Source organism: Podarcis vaucheri, assembly GCF_965113315.1.
Source record: "Podarcis vaucheri genome assembly, chromosome: 4".
NCBI classification, from domain to species: domain Eukaryota; kingdom Metazoa; phylum Chordata; class Lepidosauria; order Squamata; family Lacertidae; genus Podarcis; species Podarcis vaucheri.
Genome location: NC_138762.1, coordinates 63,345,683 through 63,373,281, shown reverse-complemented (window position 1 = coordinate 63,373,281; position 27,599 = coordinate 63,345,683). Strand labels below are relative to the sequence as shown.

The 27,599-nt window shown below is 38.2% G+C and overlaps 1 protein-coding gene across 11 annotated transcripts in view; it reads right to left on the bottom strand.

Moving 5' to 3' along the window:
* Positions 1-27,599, bottom strand: part of DMD (dystrophin) — a 1,048,023-nt gene that overhangs the window by 485,719 nt on the left and 534,705 nt on the right. For all 11 annotated transcript variants that reach the window (XM_082219922.1, XM_082219929.1, XM_082219924.1 and 8 more), the window contains one exon: positions 6,730-6,880. In XM_082219922.1, the coding sequence (XP_082076048.1) occupies positions 6,730-6,880 (151 nt within the window). The remainder of the gene's footprint in view (positions 1-6,729; positions 6,881-27,599) is intronic.

The window sequence follows — 27,599 nt, the reverse complement described above, 5'->3', positions numbered from 1 at the left end:
CAGTAAGCAGCAAGCGCTTAATTTTATCCTGAGTCTTGTTTACAGAGTCATTAAATTAGGACTTCTACTAATATTACTCTTAATACACATTTGGGGCATGATCCAGTGAAAGCAAAGTACTTTTAATCCTATTGATGTCAGTGAGACCCATTTAAGTATGTTTAGCTCTGTTTAGCTCTGTCTCTGAAATCAGTCGTCTCTAAAGAGTGTGACTGGTTCACGTTCAAAGTCACAACGTCAAACAGAAATAGTTGCTATGGTTTAGATTTTAAATTGTGTTTTTGAAGGAAACTCCATCAAGGTTTCAGAAACTTCAGATGAAACAGGCTGGGCAAACAGGAGCTGACAAGTTCAGGAACTCCAGAAACGTGTGTGAGTTAGTTTGCCCAAAGTTTCAAAATCCTATACAGTAGATCAGCTGCATTGATAATGGCTATGAAATACGGAGGTCATATGTTCTATTTGACAGAGGGCAGCTCTATTGAAGGGGCAGTGTTCTATTTAAAGGCTAATATAATTAAAATACTGTCCTGTCCATGTCTGTCTTACATATAAAGAACCAATATGTCTTGGTGTCATATGCGTGACCACCCTACCGTGAAAACATAGATGTGTGGCTACTGCAAGGAAAGGTGGCTTATACATAACCAGAAAAAGAGCACAAAATAAGTCTTCATAATAGTTTCTTTGCAGCATGTCATTCTGGCTTGTAAGAGAGCTGTCAATTGTAAGAACTGGTTGAACTAGCTGGGACTGCTAGTGATAACCTTAATGGTCATGTTGGAGGAGCTCTGAGTACCTTTTTCCTTTTTGAAAACTACAAAATCTATTCAAACATTATAATTTGCTTTTGGAATACAACTCCCATCATTCACCAGCCATGGACCAGAACTCTAAAATGCTATTGGAGTTTCCTCTGTACAGATGCACAGCATTTGCACGTTTGATTGCACAGGGTGAAACTAGATGTGTAAGAGTCATTGGTGTGATTATTATTTTGTTAACTGCTGGGGTGAGGACTAGAATCATGGTGTGTGGATTATTTAACACTTTGCCCCAAGTGATGGTTCTACTTTGTCTCCTTGCTTTCTTACAAAAGCTACTGCTTTTTTGTTTTATTTTTCACAGAATTGCAAGGGCTAATGCAATTAATGATGTTCAAAAATATCAGTTACAGGTAAGCAAATGGTTTTCACTTCAATTGTCATAATTACACGCAGGTCTGGCTTACAGAACACAATGCATTCCATGGAAATCATTAGTTAGGCAAGCGTTTACATAACGAGTCCACCATTTCCATTATTTCCTATGTAAATATTTCTAATCCAGGGTTTTTCCAATTTCTCGCTCCAATCTTTCAGAGATTTCTTCCTGAAATGGCTGCCCAATCGGCAAAAGAAAGGAAAAGGGGAAAACTGATTTGCCTGATCTCTTAGTTGCCCCTCCCTGCATAGTTTCTGCCCCCAAATGGCTGCCTCCGATCAGCCAAGCAGAAACAAGCAAGGGAATAAGGAAGTGGACAAAATCCCAATGTCTGGATATCTGAATCTGTGGTGTTGATTGTGAGGTATGGGCATAATTCTTTATGCGCAGATAAGTAAATTTTTGCATAGCGAGCAGGCAGATAGCTGAGCCTACGTGCATCGCAATAATGGTCTGCCACTTCTCTCTCTTTCTCTCTCACACATTCAGTGAGCCTCTTATGCCATCGCCTCTTTAAAATGTTAGCCATTTGAACAATCCTGAAATGTGTTGCCTATTTTTTCTTGATAAGCATCATTATCTTCTTTTTATATGCATGTAGTTGTTTTTTTAAAAAACACACACACACACATACAACAAAAACAAAACAGGCATATTAAGAGGAAATTAAAATAAGGATTCAGGCTGTAGATATTAATATTTCTTACTGGAGTAGGTGTCAGTTCTTGATATCAGGTATCACATTTAACTACAGCTACATTTATTTGGCTGCCTTTTCTATTCCCCTCACTGCAATTATTGTGATTTAGACTTGGGGATTCTTATTTGATACCAGATTTAGTTAGTTATCTTCTTACTGACCCACATTTTTCCAAAGTGCCTCTTGGTTGGCTGCCTAGAGAAATATCACAGCTGATTACTTCTGTGCTCGTTTTTAGTCATTAAAGTGCTGTATTTCCACTGGGAGATTGCAAGTGATAGCTCAATATTTCACTAGTAAAGTCTTAGTTGTTTTTTTTTCCACATGAGGTTAAAATATCCCCTAACTGTATCACCCAGAGAATGGAACAATATTATTATATAATGTTCTCCTTTGTAAAGAATGAATCGAATCCAAAGGGAACTTCCTCCAAGGGAAGCAGTTTTCTCTGATGGAGGAGTGTTCCTTATCACAGGGGAAGGGAACATTTGGGACCCAAGTACAGTATTGGTTGTACTGTAATTACAGCTATATGGTTCATATGGGAACCCAATCAAATCTAAGGAGATGAGACGTTAATTTAAAGTGGGCATGATACTATATCTATTCTTATTAGTGTTGTTATCTGGTTAGATAAATCCTAATTAATTGTATGGGTTAACAGATAGAATAGACCTCCATAAATCTGTGCATAAGAAAAAAAAGTTCTAAATAAAGTGTACTTTGGGTTATATTCAACACAAGCAGTGTTTTCTGCTCATACAATGGGGCTTCCTCTTTCTCTCCTCCCTCCCTACAGCTGCTTTGTTGCTGTGCTACTGTGCTGAGGGAAGCCATTATTTGGCTTAGCTATGTTGTCTGAACCCAGGTCCATGATTTAGTACTCACTGAGTTGTAAACCACAGGACAAATGTTAGTTGCAGCTCATGGTTTACCTGCCGAAAGTTAAACAAAGAGTCCCAGTTTGAACATCATCCAAAGTCAAACCATTGCCTTGATCAGCACTGCAGTTGAACAACCAGGGAAGAGTAAAGCAGCCAAGATCATTTATCTGAGTGCCTACACATGTGCTCATTCATGCTAATCATAGTCAGGATGGCTGATGAAATACTTGGAACATTGCAGTACAACAAAGTTGTCAAATATATGTTCTTCCCTGTCCTGTAAGCTAATCAACTGAATGCAAACTCTCTACCCTTTACTGATGCAGAGAAAAACATGAAACTTTAATAATGATGCCCTCTAAAAATTTAAAAGGTGATGAAAACACTGCTGTATATTTTTAAACAACCTTTTGTTTTTGGAGGTGACAGCCATTCAGCCATCAAAACACATCCAACTACATAATGAGAACACCCGAGAGTTCCTGTTGAAATGCATTAAAATGGTTTATATTTTGTCCACTAAGTTTGATATCTCTACTGAAACCAACTGGGAAACACTTCAGAGGATGAAGGCCTCATTTGACCATGTCTGAGTTACAGAGCATATAAAATTGAACATTATTATTTACTTGATTCGCGTGTGCAGCAACTGCAAAACAGCATGAAACTGAAAAGCTTTATCTCTCACAGATGTGAAGGATCACTCCTGACAAGTACAGTAGCTACATACACAGTTGTACAAAATAAATTATACATCATTGAATGCAGAGTATGAAAACTAAGCAGGGAATAATTTGGGATGAACTTAGCTTTAGACTTTTAGTTTAAGATTAAACATGGGGAGCTTTACTCTGAATGCTAAGTAACTGGTTTATATTCTCCATAAAATATGGTAACCAAAACACATTATTCAAAGTGAAATGGGGTGGCCAAATAAAGCAGTAACATTCTATTCTAATACCCTTTTAACAATACTGTTGATACTGCAACCAGAACTGGCCATTTTGTAACTTTTCATCTGAGAATTTTGGTTCTCAGAGATACCAAAATTGGGGGGGAGGGGTTAACCAATGTAAATTGCTCTTTGTGGTGTTATTTGTTTGCTTAGGGAACATTTTGGGTACCTGAAGCAAAATGCTTTAGGATAGGAATTTATATGGGGGAAATGCTGCAACATTGTGGTTTTGATTTGAAACATTCTTCATAGCTGCTTAAGGAGGGAGAGGGAGGGAGGAAGACAGGAGATCCATCACAGATCTCCAACCGCTTATTGTGCATCTAGTTTGGCCCTCAGTCCAGTGGCGTAGCGTGGGGGGTGCAGGGGGGGCCGGCCGCACCGGCCACAACATCTGGGGGGGGGGTGCTCGCACTCGCAGCTCTCTGCCCCTACCTGGCTCACTCTCTCTCTCTCACTGCAGTGCTGGTTGTGCGAATCCGATCCGAGCCGCTGGGTCGCCGCCCACTGTGGAGGGGGTGGGTGCCAGGCGTGCGGTGTGGAGAGAGAGCGAGGGACTATCTGGGGGAGGGACAGTGCAGCGGCCGCCCAGCGCAGCGCTGAGCGCGGGAGAGAACCACACCAGACCAGACCAGGCAGCAGCAAGAAGAAGCTGGCAGCGGCGGCAGGTTAGGGGTTAGGGGGCGCAAATTACTTGCCTTGCCCCGGGTTAGGGGGCGCAAATTACTTGCCTTGTCCCGGGTGCTGACAACCCACGCTACCCCGCTGCCACAGTCTATAGTCAACTTTGCTACACTCTTCTTTTAGTTTCCTTTACTCCTTAGGCCAGGCATGGCCAAATGTGGCCCTCCAGTTGTTTTGGGACTATAATTCCCATTATCCCTGACCGCTGGTCCTGTTAGCTAGGGATGAGGGGAGTTGTAGTCCCAAAACAGCTGGAGGGCCAGGTTTGGCCATGCCTGCCTTAGGTGATCAAAAACCTCAGGTGCTTTTCCATTTTAGTTTGAGTCAAACCAACAGCTTCCTCTCAAATAAGTTAGACTGCAAACTATTTAGCATCCTGAATAGCCCTTGCCACCAAACCCAAGTCAGCCAATCGGTGTCAGAGGCTTAAACACTATGAAGACAATATAGTATATAGACTTAAGCTTTCTATTTCACAGATTAGGATGGAAATTCCAATAGATCAACATGATGAGAAGGCTGACTTTCTTTAATAAATCTAACACCTGATCACTAAAAAAAAGATATCAACCACATTTCTGTGACATAAAGACTAATGACAACTATGAATATAATATGTGTGAGCATATTCTGATTCACTGACCAAAACAGACAGCTAAGCAATATGCTGCTATGGACACTGCATCTTGTGTTGCCCCAGAAGAATTCATTCCTTCATGCTGCATTAAAATTAGATCCATCAAATTAAAAATAAATTTAATGATGACATAAGTATGGATGACTTACACGCAGGCAACACATAATTCTTCAATGAATTAGCTGTACTGCTTAAGGAAGCAGAATATATAACACTGGGAGTAGGGTGAGATGAGAAGGATATTTGGCGCAATGTTTATTCTGATAAAGAAATACTGAAGTATAGTTTGTTAATGCTAAATGAAGAAAAGTAGGAAAGGGATGTAGTAAGAACAGGAAATTCTCCACTGATCCCTGCTGGGGAAGGCTAAATAAACCATACAGAAAAAGCAAAGCAGTCCCAATTTCCCCTCTGTTCTGTATTCTATACTGCTTCATACTGCAGGTTGGACAGTCATCTTTTTTTTTTATTTCTCCTCCTCTATGATCAAAGTTCCATGCAAGTAGTAAACTAGCACATCAGGGGAAAGAGGTTAGGGTTACTCTTTAGAATATATTTTAATATCCACCCTTATATATATATATATATATATATATATATATATATATATATGGTGCTGCTACCAACTTTAACAAACAGAATAACATAGCATTAGTAACACACAATTTGCAATGAAGGTTGTGATCCTAATCATGTTGACTCGTACTAAGTCTTACTGAATTCAATGGGCCTCCACCCAGGTAAATATGGCTATGATCAGCGTACACTATTGTTGCATCCTAAACAACTGCTGCTTAAAAGTATATTGTGACTCGAAATTAATGGCCTGGGGATGACAGATTAGCTGGCACATGCCTTGGAGGAAAGGGTAAGAAGCCAGGCATCACTAATTTAAAGGTATTTTCTTTTATTGTCAGAAGTAAGTGATGCTTTAAAAGCTATTGTCAAATAAAGACCCACAAAACAAGAAGGAAACGAATGTTGATTAGCTGTACTGCAGTATCTTTTTTACTTGTGTGAACAAGTAATTTTATTATTGTTAATTATTTTAACATATACAAATTGAGGAATCATTAAGTCTACAATCCTAATCCCGTTTACCTAGGAACAAACCCCACTGAATTCAACAGGATTTAGTTCTGAGTAGATTATTTTAACATATACAAATTGAAATAAAAAAATTCCTTCCAGTAGCACCTTAAAGACCAACTAAGTTAGTTCTTGGTATGAGCTTTCGTGTGCATGCACACTTCTTCAGATACACATGTGCATGCACACGAAAGCTCATACCAAGAACTAACTTAGTTGGTCTTTAAGGTGCTACTGGAAGGAATTTTTTTATTTTGACTATGGCAGACCAACACGGCTACCTATCTACTACATATACAAATTGAGGAATCATTAAGTCTACAATCCTAATCCCGTTTACCTAGGAACAAACCCCACTGAATTCAACAGGATTTAGTTCTGAGTAGATAAAGTTAGGGTTATGCTGTAAATCATATCAGTTTACAATAATCCCCCAGTGTATAAACATGAAGTTAAATACCTCAAAGTGGTGTTAATATCTGCCCTCTAGATGAGAGCCTATGGGAAACCATTTGCAACAAATACACATACAGATAGGAAAATCTTGAAGTAAAAATATGTTATAGGTGAGCCCTACCTTGATATATTGCTTGGTTGTGGAAACTTCTGGATCCTCGGACTCTATCCATATTTTAGCTAAATTTTGTTCTGCCTCAGTTAACCAGTGGTTAAAGTTTTTCATATCGTGATGGAAATTCCTCCATTTCTCCACTGATCTATCAAATCTTCTGTAGAAGGAAATAAAAACCATGACACTATAGTTTAGGACATTATATGATTAAAAGTAGTAGGTCAAACGTTTATAATACATTTAAAATATTAATGCAGGAAATGACTATGATGCCTTTATAGCAGTGGCTTCCCACCTTTCTCCCCATGGACCACTCGGAAATTGCACAACAGAAAAACATGCAGTACTCTGGCTATGCCAGAAATAGCCCTATTGTGAGCAGAAGAGGTTCTCTGCTCACAGAAAGATGCCCTTGTATCCAAGCCTGTGGGTGAATTGCATAGCTAGTTAATTCTATGTTTCTAAAATCTATTTGCGTGGCAGAATGGGAAAATAAAATATCATGTTGAACATACAAACAAACAACTTATCTGGCTAAATTTAAATTCACTGTTTAAATTTACTTTCCCCAACAATGTGCAAAAGCTAATACATATAATTTATACATATAACTGTGAAGTTCTAATATATTGCCTACACCACTGAAGTGTGATGGCAGGAACAGTAGTCCTTTCTCATAAGACTGCGGGAAACCAAAGTCTCTCGCAAACATTTCCCACAGAAGATAAGAAAACATCCAGAACCGCTGTGAGGCAGCAAGTTAAAAAACAGAATATTTAAAGTAAGGAGTATTACAATTTTAAAAGTAAATATACCCTCTTATTGCATAGGAATTTTTATTTATTTTATTATTTATTTATTTACGGCTATTAGCCCATAAAATATGTACAAACATAAAAGGACAGAGGCATAAAAACCGATATATTCGGCACCAGAAGGAGAACATCACGATGCAAGGGTGGGTCATTGAGCAGAGCCAAATAACAGCTTGGGGCCCGGGGAGCTCCAAGGGACGGATGGCAGAAAAAGGAAAACTGAAGACGAGATCCGACATGCACTCTCATCATAACTGTCCAATTGCATAGGAATGATTTCATAATTTATAAAATCCTCCAAGCTTGTGTTAGACACAAATTCATTTTGGGGTAAACTCCAACACAGTGCAAGAGGGCATCTGCTCATGCAACAATATTTCTCTTTCCTTTCTTCCTGCCACAGCCCCAAAGATCTGCTCCAAGGGTTGGGGGATTCTCCAGAGCAGATTTTGGTGTTCATGGGGAGGGGAGGGGAGCTGGAGACAGGAAGAAACAATCTAGAATTCCCATCACAGAAGCAGATTTCCATTTTGCAAGTGGATGGACCATCACTGGATGTCTCCCACGGACCGGCATATTTTATATATTATTGGTACCAAGACATGGTCTGAAGCCAGATATAGGGAGTAACCTTGCCAAAAGTAAGTATATCTAGGTCTAGCCCAGAGGTTAGGAGCTGGAGCTGAGAGCAGCCCTGGTCATCTTTGATGCTGGAGGAAACCACCTGGAAACCCTGTGTATATTGCCTTGAGTTCGTTTGTGGAGGAAAGGTTGGATATACATGCATTGAATAAGAATATATAATTATTAATGAACCTGAAGCAAGTTAACTCTCTTGATTAAAAAAAAAACAGAATTCAACAAACTCTACCCAAAAAAATTAAACAGAATAATAATACATATTACCATTGCTGTTTTTTATCTCCTGTGGTTCTGATACTTGAGTCTGACGCTTTTTGAGAACAATTACAGTGGAATAGGATTCTGTTGGTCAGACTCTACATCACCAATTAGAGTAAAAAGAACTAGAATGGTCTGAAGTGCCTTTCTGAGGTGAAAAACGATCCTATTATCAATACCACTAAGTTCCTGAAGAGACAGGTACTCAACAACACAAAGCCAGCAGTCTTTTCTTTTTCATGAAATAAGCCATTCCAAGGCAAAAGAGACCATCTATTGAGAGATCATTTTTAACAAAATCCCACTATGTTATTGATCAGAAGTCATAGGAAGATTTCTTTCACCTGACTACAGAATTGTGTCTTAGTTATTACATAATCAGATTTCATTATAATTTTTAAATATACAGCTCATTCCTTTCTAACAAATGATGTGCATTTCCCCAAAGGTAATGCTATCTTGAACTGCTTTGTGTTGCACATTTAAATCCAGATGAAGCATGTTTTTAGCATGTAAATTTCAAAATAAAAAAAGTTTCAAAACCGCCCTGAGACCTCCGGGTATAGGGCGGTATATAAATTCAATTAATCACCATCATCATCAATTCCGCCATTTCTAAAATTTCATCTTGAATCAAGATCATAAACCTCTATCCTTGAAAATTATATTACATTGTAATATACTACAAGACTATTTCTGGCCAGAAGTGGTTACAAGTGACAAACCAACCTTAGCTGGAAAAGGCACTACATGCCACAAAGGACACCTGGGTTTCTAGTGGCAGTGCTAGATCTAGGAATACCCCCAGCTATGAACCTGCTGTCTTAAAATAGCAATTTCATTCAGAATAGGTGGTAAACAAGAAACATCTACCTATAGTACTTTCGTCTTGTCAGCATTCAAGTTGTTTATTGTCCCTCATACCACCCTATGCAAGTGATTGGCTGTGAGCTTGTGAGCTCTTCAAAGTACCTTGTCTACGTTGTCAGGCCACAACACTGTAAACCACTTACGAGATTTCTTTGTGTATTCAACTGTACATAGATAAAATAAAAAATGGTACTGAATCCATACAACTGGACTAGACAGTGTAGTGCTCAGATTATGCACAGTCCACCTTAGTTTGGTACAAAGAATAGATGCAATGCAGCAGAAAATGCAACTTTTGTCTTAAATGAAAGCAACCTCAAAAATACACAGAAAGAATACAGTGGTGCCTCGCAAGATGAAATTAATCCGTTCCACGAGTCTCTTCGTCTTGCGGTTTTTTCGTCTTGCGAAGCACGGCTATTAGCGGCTTAGCGGCTATTAACGGCTTAGTGGCTTTAAGAAAAAGGAAACAATCTCGCAAGAACTCGCAAGACATTTCGTCTTGCGAAGCAAGCCCATAGGGAAATTCGTCTTACGAAGCGACTCAAAAAACGCAAAACCCTTTCGTCTAGCGAGTTTTTCGTCTTGCGAGGCATTCGTCTTGCGGGGCACCACTGTACATGGTTCTTGTAACTACTTATTGCAGAGGCATACAGTAGATCAAAAACCATTTCCAAGTAAATCATGTAAAGATAGATACTCAAAATATATTGTTACGAGTTTCGGGGTGTTGAGATGTGTGCCAGACCTCTCTAAAACCCAGATCCAGCAAGTGCGGGTGGGGTCCCCTCCCTCAACATATAAAGTCAGATTTTATAGTAGAGAGTAAAAAGGAGCAGTGATGTGACCTAGAAGTAAAGCAGCAAACTAGAGAGAAGTGAGGTATGAGAACAATGTTTGATTTCTGTTTGGATTCAAGGCAGCGGCTATGGGAGAAGTAAGACCCATTTGGAGTGTTGATGCTCTGAATCCCACCATTGCAGGCTCAGGTTATACATATGTGTAAATAAACCATATATCATAAAGACACCACAGTCTTCACTATGCCTCATTCCCAAAGGAAAAACAGACTCTGGGTAAGCACGTTGAACCCCTGAAATCCTGCACCACTCAGAGATTGGGGTGGCATGCAACAGTATATTTTAAATCTATGCCAATAACTTCCTATAATGGTTCTGTAGAGTTTTAAATTTGAAAACTATAAAAATGTCACTTAATAGTCTAAAAATGTTGAAATCACAAATTACTCAGATTCTTTTATCTACTTAGCATTCAGAATTAGACTAATAAGTATTCAAAATGAGGTCTTTTTAAAGGGAGCAGGTTAAGTGCAAAAATTGTATGTTTGATTATAAAAATACATTTAAAATTCATGACTTTTATTATAGAACTTGTAGCTGACAAAAATATAGCCTTTTTTCACGTTCTACAAAATATTGTGTACATTACATTTCTATACTTCCTCTAAACAGTGTCCTGAAGGATTATGCTAATATTAACCTAAAAATTATGCAGTGTTGTCAACTTGATTCAGCACAATTAGCACCTTGTAAGAAATATACAAAACTTCAAAGTAATATTAAAAAATTCTATTTATGTGCATTGAAATATTATGTGCATTGTAATATTTAAGGTCATTCTAACAGATAATCTATGGAAACTTGTTTTTACAGGGTTATCTTGCCAAATTAATCTTTTGTTGCAAAAAAAAAATGTTAACCTGTTTCAATTAATCTGATATTTCTTCTTCTTTCAACAATCTGTTTGTATTTAATTTAAACATAATCTCTATAGTTGGACTAGAGAGACACAACAAAGTTAGAATTCACTGCGGCTAGGCATTGGTTTAATATTTATTCCCGAAGTGATCATCAGGAGATAACAAGAGTTTGATATAGGCTGGTTGAACTATATTTTAATATATTTTGAGGTTTTTTGCATTTAAAAGTTTTATTATTATATTATTTTTATGCTTGAAATTTTGTTCACCACTTCAAGTAGACTTGACTCAGAATGGCACTTCACATTTAAAAATAGAGAGATACTTATAAAGCAGGAATATGCATCATAAGCAACATTATGTAGTATTATCAACAAACCAGACCGCTGGGAAACTAAATCAAACCAGTTATAGCCTGGAACATGGTGTGTAAAGCGCAGCTGACTGCTGAATAATACACAGATGTGGGGATCCTGAGGAAACTCAATCTCCCTTGGTGGCTGCCCATAAAAAACAGGGTTATGATCTAAGGTGCCCTCTTTACTGTGAGATTTAGGGTTGAGCTCTCTGAGTGAGAAACAAGGTGCATGTGTGGGTGAGAGACAGGAGACTGAGAGGTAAGGAGTATCAGAAGAAGGAGGAATTGATATCTGCCTGCATTTCTTAGTAATTTTATAATACAATGCTTAGTTTTGTAACATATGCTAAAATTGTTAGTTGCTCTAGTTTCCTGCATACCACTTAAACATATTTGTACATATTAAATAGTTCAGAGGTAGCCTATATAAATAAATAATGAATACACGAAAGTCACCACAACTACATTTGTCTTACTGGAACAATCATTTAACCTGCAGCAATTTTCTTTCTTACGTTGTGCTGGTCTTTCCTTGATGTATTCTTTTTAATAAGCATGCTCATTCTTGCCTATGTAAATCAATGGAATGGACTATTCAAAGTTTCTCTTAAGTAAGAATCAGATCGTTCACTTCTCAGAGCATTATTTCCCACTGGAACCCTCAGCCACCTGCTAACCCATGGCCAGGGGCTGTTTGCAGAATTGAGCAACCCTGGCTTGAATTCTGGGTCCACGCCTATCTTCAACATAGGTCACTTACATTTACTCTGTCTCTGATTCTATGGAAAGACATGCTTACAGCCTTACAACACCCCAAGCTCTGTTTGTTTGAGTATTATCAATCATTTAGTTCCATAGACTAAGAAACATTAGTTGATTTTATATAAAATCATGTATGGCACAATTCAAGAGCCGCTGGCCCTGCAGATGCTGTTGGACTACAATTACCCTAGGGAAGCAACTCCATCTGGAAGACCTGTAATTAAGGCAGAGAGGATGGTGATAAAAGGTAGAGTGCAAGACTTCAGAACAGAGTCAGGTAACAGGGTTTAAAAAGTGGTTTAGCTAGTGGGGAAAGCATGGGCTTTCTTGCTGTCAGACAATGTTCAGTATGCAGGCTTCCATCCCTACAACATAGGTCATACATTGACAAACTTGATAAAACCATAGTGCTAATTCTTGTGTTAGAGGAAATATAGGTGATGGGTCCATTTCTGCCCACCTGATAGTAGAACAAATTCTGTCTTGCACAGTTTGACTTCTCCCCTTGTAGCTCCCCCCCCCATGTACCTCAAAATGTGGCCTTGAGGGGCCCCAAAGCATCTGGAATAGATGGCGGGGGCAGTAGATAAGAAATAAAAAGGTAGTGGAGGTCCACTTACAAGGCACTGCACATGATGTTATTCTCAAACAATACCAACCTTATTCCTCCCCTGAGTACACTTGGATTTACCCGATATAGGGATAATTAGGCTCCAAACTACTCCACTCAGGCTCACAAATGATTTGTGTTGGTGTTTTGATGTGTGTGTGGGTCAATCACCACTTTCTGCTACTCCCCTTTCCACCCCCCACTACTTCCTCAATGTTTTTGTTCCTTTTCCAGCCATGCTTGTAACTATTTCTGGTATGCTTCTGAACAGACTGTAGCCTTGTATACAGGTTGTTGTTTTTGATCCTTCAGGTTTGAAGAAAACCAGAAACCTGTATATGTAAACCACGTTAACAATTATGTACTGGGAATGTAAAATTGCCTGCCTGTTGTTTTGCACACTTCATGGGCAGGACATTTTTTAATTTTAAAAGATGGTGTGCATGCAGCTATCTGTACACATGCATTGTCAGTACTTAATTGGCACAACAGAATCAACTAATTTTAGAAGGTGGGGGTAAACACAAAAGGAAACACATAGGGAAAGACCAAAGTTGTTTCTCATATACAAATTCAAATACATGTGGGTGTTGAATACTTTAATTCAAACGGTCAGAAAGTGGATTAACACCTAAATAAAGCTCAAATGATAAGCTGTTTACTGCTGTTTTCATTGTTACATCCAAGTCATAGTTGGAGTGATCAGGTCTGAATTAATTTGTAAACTAAACATAGTTCATACTTTTGCTTTCAATAACCTCAATAGCAACACACCAGATTTCAAATTTCCCAGCAAGCTTTTTTCCCATTTCAGAACAATGATAAAGAGATGTGCTTGAAAGCATTTAGTCTGAATGCTAGAATTAAAAGCATCCGTTATCATTTCCCTAGAGAAAATGAAGCGAACACAACTAATTAAATACATTATATGGAAGAATGCAACGCAGCACAACTCCCTAGTCCTAAACAGGCATAAATGTCATTGGCAATAAACTTTTAAATTTCTCAACTTGTCAAAAATTAATTATTAAAAATCCTATAATAAAGCAAGTTCCAAATCATATACTTTACATGAAAATCACATAGACCTAGTTTATGATGGGCTTAATTAATATTTCTAGGACATAGAGGACAAAAGGTTCATAACTCATGCTGAATTCTGATGTGTACTAATATTCAGAAGTCACAAATGCACAAAGCCAATATATATTTACCTTCTCCATTGTGATAGTAATGTGGTGACAAATGACTGTTATTGTCATTTCCCTTGACTATCAAATGTGCATTTCCACAAAATATACTCCCTTGGGATATGAACATTCCAAGCATTAGTACGTAGTCAACATTACAGGTAAATATTTACTGTCTTTTGCATTAATTTATAACCACTTCCTTATCCATTGCTTTCATTTTGCTACAAAACAAAATCTCTGAAGAATTAACTTTCGTTTCACTGAAAGAAATTTAAGATTTTGAGAGTACCAACTCCTCTGAAAGGTGTCTATAGAGCAAAATGGCTCCAAGAACTCAGTTCTTTCCCTTTTTCATGTGAGCAAGAGGTGGTATACATCAAACATTTTGTTCAGTTAGACAGACAGTAATGCACATTTGTGATATTATTTTTTAATAATTTTTTTATTTAAAGATTTTCCTCTTTTATAAAAGCACATGCATTGCCTCTTTCTTCAGGTACATTTGTCATGAGACATTGGTGGTATGTGCAGTATAGGGTTGGGAAGAAAAGAGGGGTGGGGTGGTAAAGCTTATGTTCTTTGACTTAGTGTATGCGTGGAGGTTTCGTGTCACCTCACTTGGGTAGGTTCTCTTTCTATTCACTTGTTATGTTTCCTTGGTGGTGAGAGAGGTTGGGGTGGTCTAGGGAGGGGATGATTGTCTTTGGTTGGCTTCAGTGGAATTTGTTTGTGTGGGAGCATTGTTGGGTTAAGTTAGCCATATTGAATCATATGCTGTCGGCTGGTTTGTGTTGTTGTCTTGTTGGTCTGTGTATGTGATAAAGGGGAGTTATACTGGACTGAAGGCGTTCTCTTCTATTTCTCCCTGTGTCAGTTTCAGTCTATTGGTTAGCTTTTCTAGTAAGGTTGTTTCCCATACCATGTTTATTCCTATCAGATCCCTCCAGTGTCTGGCTATGATGTCTCTGGCTGCTGGGAGTAGATGGGTTGTGAGCTTTTTATTGTGTGAGTGGGCATTGTTATCTTGGAAGATGTTCAGTAGAGCCAGTTCTGGGGTGACTTCTAGTAGCTGTTTAGTTATTTTACTTATTTCTTGTATGACTGTTGTCCAGAAGAGTTGGGTTTGGGGGCATTCTCGCCACATGTGGGGTATGTGACAGTGGAAGGGCAGCCTCTCCAGCATTTTGGTGAGATTCCTGGGCTTATCGGCACCAGTTTCCATGGTGTTAGGTACCATCTGTAAGTGAGTTTGTTTATTGTGGATACCATTCTCTTGCCATGTCCCACTGTTGTTAGGAGAAGGTTTTCAAAGGTGGTCAAGGGCCTAGTGGCTGTTGATGTTATTACTGGATTGTTTAAGAGGGCGTGTAGTTGGTGGTGTGTTACCCAGGGTATTTGGGTGTTCCCTAGTTTGCTTTATTTCTTGTGTCGATATGGGTTTATTATTTTTGCAGAAGTCTGCTATATGATATAGGCCTTTGGCTTGCCAGGTTTTTATCTGGATATTTTGTGCTGCGTGGTGGAATAGTGTGTGGTGAGCCAGGGGGCATTCATGATATTATAAAAAGTACGTAGTTGATTAAAGTATGAATCACCTAGAATTCATCCTATTCTATCTAGCTGACATGAACTCTGATAATTTGTGACATAAATATTGGGTCAGTGGAAATGGCATCATTTACATTAGGTTAGGTAATATAAACACGTGACATACACATCAACTTTAACTTACACATTATATAGAAGTATCTAATTCCCCATGTAGGCTTATTTTCAGTTCTGCTCCTTTTTTGTTATCAGTCTAGTTAGATTGTTAAATGGTTGCCAGATATGTGATCATGATTAGGGACAGCACTCAATTGATTCTATGGAAGTATATATAACAGAGTACTAATTAGAGCATTCATCTGACTGCTTTAATGCCTGTATGCTAAAAACAAGGGCCTTGAAAAGGGAGTTTCTTGATTAGATCCTTAGATTATGTTTTAGTAGTTGCTAATGTATCAATAATTCACATATGCTTTTTCAGCTATCCTGAGCACTTTTCAGTTGAATTGAATTGTATTACTAACATTTGCATTATTAAATGAAGGCAAACTGGATCATGCTAAATATATGATAACATTATCCACCTACACATGAGTAACATCAACATTAGACAAAAAGCTGGTGCATCATTAAGTTTTTATCCATTTCCCCACTATGAATCTGAGAACTGTCCCAAATGCACTTAGCAGTACAACCAATTTTGACTACCAGTGACATATACATATTTAAGATTACCGGTATGTGCAACATAGATATCCATCTGAGTCCACAAGTAATTTACTACATACAATCTGGTAGTTCTAAAATAAGTGCCGTTAAGTTAATGTCATTAGTTTGCACTAGCAATAACAGAGCTATGTAAAATTTACCAAACCAAGTAAAGTTTTTTGTTGTACAGCAACTTCAAAGTTATGTGTCTGCTCCTTCCTGAATTGGAAAATTTTCAGTGAGTATATCAAGCACTATGCTTTCTAGCTTCTCCAAAGATAAAAAAGAGCCAGAGAAGCCCTTGGACCTTCTCTGTAGAATTATAAAGCATGCTTTATATCTTTAAAAACCTTTAAAAGTACCGTATTTTTTGCACCATAACACTCACTTTTTTCCTCCTAGAAAGTAAGGGGAAATGTCTGTGCGTGTTATGGAGCGAATGCCTGCGGGTGGCGGGGGGGGGGATCTGCTGCAGTCGTGAGCAGAGGATCCATGGTTCCACTTCCTTCCCTCCTCCGTAGTAACAAAGCACGGATCCACATGGATCCTCAGGATTTTTGCATTGGGCTACTCCAAACTCACTGTCAGATCACATGTCTGTGGCCACAGCATGAACCACAAAAATCATATATCCACTATTTCGTTTAGAATATATTTTTTCTTGTTTTCCTCCTCTAAAAACTACGTGCGTGCTATGGTCAGGTGCGTGTCATAGAGCAAAAAATACGGTATATGGATCTTTTAGGATTTTGCCTAATAAATGCAAACAGACGTTCGACAGAATGTACAGAGTGGACTTGCTGGTTTATTTGTGTCGAAGTACTAATTGTTAGCAATACTAATCATTACTTTGTTTCTGCTTTAGTTGTTCCAGAAATGAGGTTTTACTGAGAAAACGTCACAAATCAGCAATGGAACAGTGGGCTGGTGAAGAGTTTTCAGAGGCGGGGTTGTGGAGTGAGTGGCTGTGCAAGGTGACCTCAGCTTCAAAGGAGGCAGAGAAAATAGAGAGATTGTTGTTTGAAAAACAGTCAAAGAGAATAAAGAGCCAAAGAGGGAGCGAAATTTACCTACCATTCCTTTAAGCTATGTTGAAAAATCATTGATCCAGTGGTGCATTAACAGACACCCAGCTGGAAGCTCAGAAAACAGTACTCACAAATGGGGGGGGGGGGTAAGGAGATGCTCAGGAATATGGAGCAAGCCTCCATAAAGGCTGGCAGGAAAAAGAGAATTGAATGGCAGCCAAGCACAAAATCATGAGAAAGGAAAGACAGACTTGGGGAAATTCTGGTAGGCCAAGACAGTTATAGACTTGGCTGACACTTGAGCACCAGAGTGGTCCTAGATAGAAGGTCAGTTTTGAGGTGGCTGTGTACAATGTACTTTCTTAGAAAAGTCCCTTACAATCTCAGGGTTCCCTATGGCCAATCAATGTAGTAATAGTGTGGTTTTTATTAGATTAAATAGGAGGAATGTTTGGCATTAACAATCACAGTGCCACCCACATTAGCTGACTAGTAGATGAGGCTCCTCTTTTGTCCATGCAAATTTAGCCATGGCAATAGAACTTTGCTTTCCAGCAACAGTCATGTGTGAAGTCGCCCTTAGAATTCTTACATCCATAACGTTCTTAACAGTACAATACTGTACAGCAGAGCTTTCCAAGTTGTGTGTCGGCTGCAGTGTGTATGTGTGTCACACAAATGCTTCCCACGCTCCTCCCAGGGCTGTAAAGGAGTTAGTTTAACCTGTGGTTTGCTAGTAAAACTGAATTACTGTGCTGCAAAAATGATGCCTGTCTAAAAAATATGTCACCAACATGAAAAGTTTAGAAAGCTCTGCCATACAGTATGTATGTGACTGCTCAGAAGCGAGCCCCAGAGTTTAACTGGATTTACTCCAGATAAGAATGAATTGGGTTGCAGCCTAAACCCTACACATTATAAGCATGATCCAATCAAACATTCTATCAGTTTCAGTGAAACTGTGAAGTATGTACCATTGAAATAATGGGACTTTAAAATGCTTAACTGGTTGGATCACACTCTTCTTTTTGGGACATTTCTGCAGTAAACACAGAGGACCATTATAGGAAGCATCACGTGTGCTTTCATTTATGTAATACTCATTTATATAATACTCATTTTTTAAATAAAAAAGGCAATGAAAATAATATGAACCATGCAGTTTCACAAGTCATAATTTTTGTTTTAATTCTTGAGGGTTAAGCCATGCCAGTTTCTCGCAAGAATAAAACATCCTGCGGCACCCTAAGTCGAACACATTTATTTTTGTATAACCTTTCATGGGGCAGAGTACACTTTATCAGATGGTTAAAAAACAAAAACAAAATAGATATTCTTTCACAAAATCCGTTTGACTGCAATCATTTCTGTGTTTAAAGAACATCATGGGCCTGAAGATTATCAGTTGCCATGACAATAGTGTAAGCATCGGAGAACAAATAATGACCTGCCATCAAGAGATCAGAATCTGGGGAACGATACTAAGATCACTTTCATATCAGAATTTATGTGATTATTAGAAGCTTAAAAGAGTAGCCTGCATTTTCTCTATTGCTTTTCTGCTCCCTAGCCAAGTCTGCATACTCAACAGCTGCAACAGGCAAGCCAGCAGTGTTAAGTACACTTAAAACCCAATTTTAACAGGAAATAAAATAATAATAATATTGAAATACCCACCATATTTTTTATGCTGGTTACAGCTTTAACATTTTTTCACATCCATTTCTGCTCACTGCATACACTATTTATCTGAAGATTAGGGATAGCTGTCTTTGGAGGTAGAAAGTTCCACTTTCTTAATTTCCACAATCTAGGGAAAAGGTGACTGCAGTTGAAGAATTACTTAAAATATACTGGCTCAGGATCTGTGCAGGCGGTTCTATATCAAGAAAATTATTGAGAACAATGCACTATTATTCTATAGCTTGAGAATAATCATAAGTCTAAGAATCTTCAGGGAACAATGCTCTGTGTAATGCCCTCTCATCAGATGTCAAACAGATAAACAGCTTTCTGAAGACATCTGTATCAGGAAGTTTTTAATGTTTGATGTCTCACTGTGTTTTTATATTATGTTGGAAGTTGCCCAGAGTAGCTGGGGCAACGCAGTTGGATGGGCAGGGTATAAGTAATAAATTTTCTGTTTGTTGTTATAATCCAGTCTATTGGTTGGCGTTACCAATGCAATCCTGAGGTATGTATTCAAGTGAGAGATGGTTTCTATTTATTTCATCTTTTATAATTATTTTCACTTATTTTGAACTGTTTTACCAGACTTGAATGTGCCATCCACATAGGCCATTTAGTAAGCAAAATATAACTCACCATTCCGCTCATAAGTACAATGGTTTGCATCTATTGATATGACACAATATATGCTTTACCAGTAACTGCTAGTCACAGATTTGTTATTGTAAGCTCATTCTGAAATACTGAAAACTGTCCTTTGGGAGCCACAGAGTACAGAGGCTTTGTGCAAGAGATTATGTCACCACTCCCACTCTTACTGCTGCTGCCCCCAAACTCTACTCCCTCTGCAGCTGCCCCACTCCGTTTAACTTTTTTCATGGTTTTGCTATTGCATTTGCATCCTCAGAGTGAGGCACTCTGGGTGAGGTGGCTAAGAGACTTCCTGCATACCCATCCAGTGGATGTGAGGCAGATACTGACATTGTATGGATTTCAGTGTGCTTTTATTTCAGAAAACACTTCTGGAATGTAAATTTTATCTGATCACTTTAATACTCTATTTCATTAATGCTTTCGACTATTCTGTATTTTATTTTGCTGTAAATTGCTTTGAAATAGATGGTTACGGACAATTCATAGGCATTTCAAACAATAAATAAATGTTTTTTAAACTCAGGAAAAAGATGCAGTACTTTAAAGTAAGTTTCTAAGCTTAAACAATATTTCCAGTGCTGCAGGCCCTCTCTTGGCTACCACACCCCAAATGCTTTGTTCTGAGGAAGAACTCATTTGGCCCTTCCTAAGAGGCTACAGCAAGGCTGGGACGAGCTGCAGGGGGCTGGGTTGGATGGGCAGCTGGTGGTACTAGAAATAATGAAAGCTAGGAAGAATGAGACAGGAGCCCAAGGGCCACGAATTTGTCACTGCCTGAGCCTGCCACCTGAGACCATAGTCTCAGCTTGGTTCCTTATAGTGCCAGCCCTGAAAGGTCATACTTATCCCCTTATCCCCTAAAAATAAAATAGTGGCATCTACATCATTGGGAGAGTCTTTTGTACACAGCTATGTAATAGACTGTGGGTATTAAAATGTGTATTTATAACTTGGTACACTGAGAGAGGGGCATAGAGGAGACAAGTGATATATATTCAAATGGCTTTCGGTTATTGCCTGGTTTGAGACATTACAGCCCAGGAGGCAATACAGTGTGGAGCATGTATGTGGCACCATCATGAGTCACGACAAAGAGTATTGGGAAATAGGCAAGATTTTTTCCTAATGCTTGCTGACAAAGCTGGTAAATACTGAGGCAATTCTGGATTAAGCTGAGGGGAGTTCACTTGTCACTTCTACTGCACTGCCTCACTCATTCACTACCTTAGATCACAGCTAGATCTATGTCACATACCTGAGAATTGCCTAGCCATTTGATGAATTACTGCAGACATAACTGGTTTCCTGTCTCTGTTCCTGACTTTAGCTGATCATCCCTTATTAATGTCCAGCTCCTGATCCTGCCTGAGTTTGATATCCCATGGTGTATGGGGACTACAGCCTGATCTGGCAATAAAGCATTGTTCTCAGACCCTTTGTGCCAAGCAAGAGGAAACTACGAGCTCAAACTGCAGCAAAAATAGGTAATAAAACTGTTTCCAACTAGACAATGTTAGAGCAACTGGATCAACAATTTTGTAGAATCTCCAATGCTGAATCTATTTATATTGTGACAGGTGATTTATTACCTAAGGAATACCACTACTAAATCAAGGTAACCATACTGATAAAAATATATAACTTGAATCTCCAAATATGATTTTAGGAATATGTTCTCCATAATTTTGGATCTATTTGGGATAACCCACCATTTGCTATTCTATTTTTATTTTATTTTATTTCAGAACATTTATATACTGCCTGATTGAAATAAAACCCCAAGGCTCTTTACAAACAGAATAAAACAATAAAATTAGCAGCAAAAAACCCAAGTACTTAAAACATTAAAAATGATTAAAATAAACAGTAAGCTAAAACCAGATGAAAACAAATGACAGCTTCTACATGTCTGGATAGGTTTGCCTAAACAAAAATGTTTTTAGCATGCACTGCAAAGAGTGCAGCAAAGCCAGGAAGTGCCAGAATATGGATGCTAATGTTAAATAAATTGGAGTTCTTGTTATTAAATATATCAAGAAAAAAGCACACCAAGAACTCAAGGCAATGTAAATTTCAATAGTGGGAGTGGGCCCTACTCACTATTCAATAGTCAATAGTAACAAAAACTAATCCATTCAAAAGTATTCTGACAAGGATTACAAACTCAAATAGAGATTGCAAACTAACAGTGATTACAAACTCAAACTCATAAAGATATCTATAACACAATAATTCGTTACAGAATTACGGAATGAAACCGGTAGGTTCATATTAGTCCATAGTCAGATTCGACGTGAAGGTCTTAGTTTCAATCATAGAGCAGAAGTCAGTTATGGATTAGAAGCCAGGACAGGGCCCTGTTTCGATGTATTCACCTTCATTAGCTAATTTTTAAAGGGTTGTGTAAGTTTGAAGACTTTCAGATAAATATATCCTGTTATTTTCTACGTTTCTCAGGGATAACAACTACATGTGGGTAGATCAACGTGTATCTTGAGCTTCAGATACTATGGAGAAACTATAGACTGTCATTAGTATATCAATGGCACCTTGCCCCAAATCTCCTAATGGCTGCTTCCAGAAGCTTCATATAGATATTGGAAATAAGATAATGCCCTGTAGCTCTCCAAAGCATAATTGCCAGGGGGTTAAAAAGCACTCTCCCCAATGCTACTCTCTGGACTTGGTCCCGACAGTAGGATTGGAACCACTGTAATATGGTGCTCCCAATTCCTATTCCACAGAGCTGATACAGGAGAATACCATGATCCATGGTATCAAAAACAAAAGAGAAATTAAGCAAGAGGAGTGAAGTCTCTCTCTCCCTACTATGTCTTACAGAAATTGGGATATATTTTATGTATAAAGAGGAAGTGCAGTTTCATTCATGCTTTTTTTTTTTTAAAAAAAATGGGAGTATCTATTCTGGATAAAGCTCAGAAATGTAAATTATCATGCACATCCCCCCCCATCCAAATTTCAATGCTGGGGATCCAAAATTACAAGGGCTTTCTATCCGTGTTTAAATATTTAATTGACTGTCTTACAAAAAATCCCTAGGTGCTCCAGTAGTGCATAATAAAAGACCCCAGCCAGTCTTAATTATAGCTTATCATAGCTAGAAGTTCTTATTTCATGAATAATAAATGGCAATTTTTAACAGCATATAATTGTACCATTGGCACCATATATTGTCTGAAAGTGCACCGATCTCTACAATCTTAAAGATATTGCTTACTCTCTATGCAGGGTATACATAAAACACACAGGGTCAAAACAGCAGATACCATGGCAGATTGCTGACATTGTTGACACGATAAATACTGATCGCTGCCCCTAACAGAAGATATCCATTTCTATACAAAAGCCTATAAATATTTGTATCTTGCTTTATCTTCAGTAGAAGTACAGAAGAGGCTTGTCCCACTTTCCCAACATATACAATAAGTAGAACTCATAGAAGTAATGTAATGTTGAATAAAAGGAGATATTAGTATTTGTAGTGGGAACAACAACAACATACAACTACCTGCCCCAAGGTAAATTTTGGGGCCTTGGGGCAGGACAAGCCAAATATGGAGGGTGCTTTATGAATACACTCCAAGTCTTTTACAAATACTTCCAACAACCTGAGCCTCAGTGCTCTTTTGATTCAAGTTCTCATAGCAGCTCCATCTATTTCAAGGCAAGTACAGTAGTAGGATACTTGTGCATTCTCAGTAGCTAACAGTACCTAGTAGTTTAGAATCTCATAAGTTTATTGGGAACCAATACATAATTATCCCCTCCACTTCTGCAGAGACACAAAGAGGTAGCCAATGTACTGCCCTCTAGACGTACAGCAGGTACAACAGCAACAGCAGCAACAACACTTTGTTTTTGTTTTTACATAAAACCAACCAAAGAAACAAACAAACATAGGATAGCATACTGCTTGATACTTAACTGGATATCAAATTATCCTTTTCTGCTTAAATCAGATTTATATACTTAAATTTGATAGAATATAAAATTAGAGAACTGACATTTGTAAAACACACATTTAAGCAAATTACTGAAACCTTTGGATACATTGCAGTAATATAGTTACAGCAGTGTAGTTCAGACTCCCTGGAAAAGACCCTGATGTTGGGAAAGATGGAGGGAACAAGGAGAAGGAGACGACAGAGGATGAGATGGTTGGATAGTGTTCTCGAAGCTACCAGCATGAGTTTGACCAAACTGCGGGAGGCAGTGGAAGACAGAAGACATAACTAACGACTAAACAACAACAACAAAGTTCAGAAACTTCAGATAAAGAAGATACACAGCTTCAGAAAGATTGTGAAAGAGCTTACATAAAGAGGGTTTTACAGTTTTGAATGCACTCAAGATCCTTTGTCTGCATCATACCAACTATTCCAGATTAGATTGTGTTAACGTAAAGTCTGGGGGAGTTTTCATCTCAGGAAAAATAGCTTATAATCAGAAACATTTTACGTCCATCAACATTGTCAAACTGTATTGTGAGTTGCATTCACTAACTATACTGGAAAAACTAGAAACTGTACTAGATGTGTGCCCCCCATCTGTTTTGCACACACAAGACAAACAAAACGCTGTCATAGTCATTGAAAAGCTACACATTCAGACACTTCTAAAATAAAAAATAAAATGGGCAAGAGAGAAACAGAAAGAGACTGAACTAAATGCTGCTTTTGTCAAAAAGATTCATGTGGTACATTTCTAGTTTTTTATGCACAGTACTGTGTCATAACATACTGGAGTTTAAATCATGGTTTGAAATTTGAAAGACAAATAATACAAACTATTTTAATTTACCTAATATGAATGGATAATAACACCCATAGGCAGTGAGGTTTTTCTAGAAAAAGAGGTGCCAGAACTCACCCTGAACACCTCCCTTGTTCTCTTATAATGGCAGTAGTGCCCACCTGAGAGGTGCAGGAACTGAGTTCTGGTGAGGTCAAGATGAAAAAAATGCCCTGCCCATAGGCCTTATCTATCATGTTATAGTAAATGTGGTGGTCAAAATATACAGCATGATTGGTGTGAGCAGTAACAGAAAAACTAGTTCTGTTATAGCATCCAGGAAAATACTCAGTAAAAAGCAGGGAAAGCATTTTTTAAAAAAAAAAATTAAAATGCTTTCTTACTTTTGAACATTGTCTCTTGGGTCAAGATTGAATGCTTTCCCTTCCTTACATGACAAACTACTCCACTTCCACTCCTGGGGGCTTTATAGAACTGCCAGAACACATTGATGGGATTATGCTCTTCTACTACATTACACTGTAACTAATTTATTCTACTTACTATAAATGTGCAAGTAAAATATGGAAACTCTAGAAAACCCTTGGAGATTTGCATATAAAAATCTGGAAATTTGCATATGTATATATTATAGATTCATTTCCTCCTCTTCCCATATTTTCAAAAGAGAAAGTGAGAATGAAGAAACATACTGTACATAGAAGACAGATTATTGTGCACTCATACAACAATATGGCAAGCTGCTACTTTTTAATATTCTAATCTAAATTGCAAAACAGAGACACAATCAGCTTTTACAAATCTAGGCTCTTATATTGTTCACGTTAAAAAAAAATGTTCACGTATCATTATAGACATAATAGTTCCGTACTTGGCATACTTGCATAATTACAGAACAATACGGTTTGCACTGAACACCTCTTGAGTCACGTAGGTGGGAATAGGAATACTGCTGAATTTGCTGATTCATTTCACAACATTACACAAGCATAATGGTTTTACTCCAATATATTGTTACTATTGCCTTTATAGTATGCAGAACTGGAAGTGTTTTAGGAGAAAAGCTGAACTTCTGTGGAATCCTATGTTAGGTTTGGGTCAGTTTTCATTTACCCTGATTACACATAACATCCCTGCAAAAGAAGTGGCAAAAGTTAAAACACATCGATTGAATTTAATGGAAAGTGCCAGATGATTGCTCCCACCAGCTCTTTTCTGAAGTCATGTCAGGTAAGAAGATTCAGAGCATACCACAGCAAATATAGGTAAAAAAGGCAAAAGGTAAAAGACCCCTGGACGGTTAAGTCCCGTCAAAGGTGACTAAAGGGTTGCGGCGCTCATCTTGCTTTTGGGCCGAGGGAGTCAGCATTTGTCCACAGACAGCTTTCCAGCTTATATGGTTAGCATGACTAAACCTCTTCTGGCGCAACGGAACACTGTGATAGAAACCAGAGTGCATGGAAACGCTGTTTGCCTTCCTGCCACAGCGGTACCTATTTATCTACTTGCACTGGCGTGCTTTCGAATTGCTAGGTTGGCAGGAGCTGGGACAGAGCAACGGGAGCTCAGCCCGTCATGGGAATTTGAACCACCGACCTTCTGATGGACAAGCACAAGAGGCTCAGTGGTTTGGACCACAGCACCACCCACATTCCATCACAACTAATATACCGGGTACATACCCTAGAAATACAACACATATCCTAGTTCAAGATGTTCATCATTGGGCTACTACATCACCCCATGGAAGTGAGAACACATAGGGAGGAATCTTGGTCAATGGAACTCTGGTGAAAAGGAGAATGTAGGGCAAAGCAAGCTAACTGTACAAGCAATAAATAGCTGAATATTGTTTTGTGTGTGGGTATGGGTGAGAGGAAGAGAGAATGAATGACAGACAAATAAGTAACACAACTCAGAAGACAAACATCCAGAAGGGATCCTCACTCCACAGCAGCAACCAAAATTACAAAAAGGCACCACACTCAAGTAATCAAGGAAGGGGGCTCAGTATTTGCTTTTATCCAGGGTTTTAAAGTAACAGTATATATTCCATGAAAACCACTTAGAGGCTGTATATAATTAAGCAATACATAAATCCTCTTATAGAAAATAAATTTAAAATAAACAGGGAAAGGACTATTCCTCAAAGTAGTACTCCTGCACATAGTCTATCATAGTTGTTGTTATTATTATTGTTGTTATGAAAGTGGTGGTAGTAGAATTCCTCACACTACAGTGAGTGGTTCCAGACTGCTCTTAAAAAATTATAAAGGATGAAACCAAAATCAAACCCCCTTGCCACTTTGTATAGTCATTAAGTGTGGCATGCGTCACACTCTTCCTATTATCCTTCCTCTCACAAATTTTCAGGAACAGCTTCTTTTCACACCCCTAGAAAGATATGCATTTTAAACAGTTCCAACCTATGACTTTTTTCCATTTTACATTAGTTTTCTTTAAAACTAAAACGATGGTTCAAACCAAAGGACTGGCAGTGACAATAGGAACAATGTATCATTCTTCTTAAAAGTGACCTTCAAACTTTGTTCAACTTCAGCACAAAAAAATATGCATTGGGTTTTAGGGTGCTAAAAGCTCCAAGCTATAGTAATTAATCTTCCCAGCTATGCTTTGATCTCACTTTGAATGAAAGTAGTTTTAGAAGGGCTCCTTCTGGAATTAAGCTTGAAGCCACAAGATTTGTGCATGATGAGGCAAGCAATTGAACTGGATCTCCTTCATTTTTACAGAAGCAGCTAGGTAATTTATCCTTCTATCCAAAATCATAAAGCAGGTCCAAACACTGAGCCATATGTTTTGATTCAAACTTATGAAGAATGAGATGAATTGCTATGGAATAGGGAACACCACATAAATGTTTCTTTGGGAGTGGGGAACCTGTTTAGTTCATAAAGGAGTTCTATCATCCAAGACTTGTTGTCTGAATGCAGAATGCTTTAGTGAGTACTGTCCAAGTTGGCAGCCATCACCACCTCTGGTGGTAATGAATCTCATAGTTAAAATATACATAGTGTGAATAAATGTTTTCTTTTGTCTGTCCTGAATATCCCACAATTTAATTTCAAAAAACCCTATTTCTCTGGACTTTGCATTGTTTTATATACCTATTTCAGACTCCCTATTACTAAACTATAAAGTCACAAACATTGCAACCATTCCACATATGGTAGTAGCTCCAGCCCCTTGATAATTTTGTATTCCAAGCACGATCACATTATGGATTT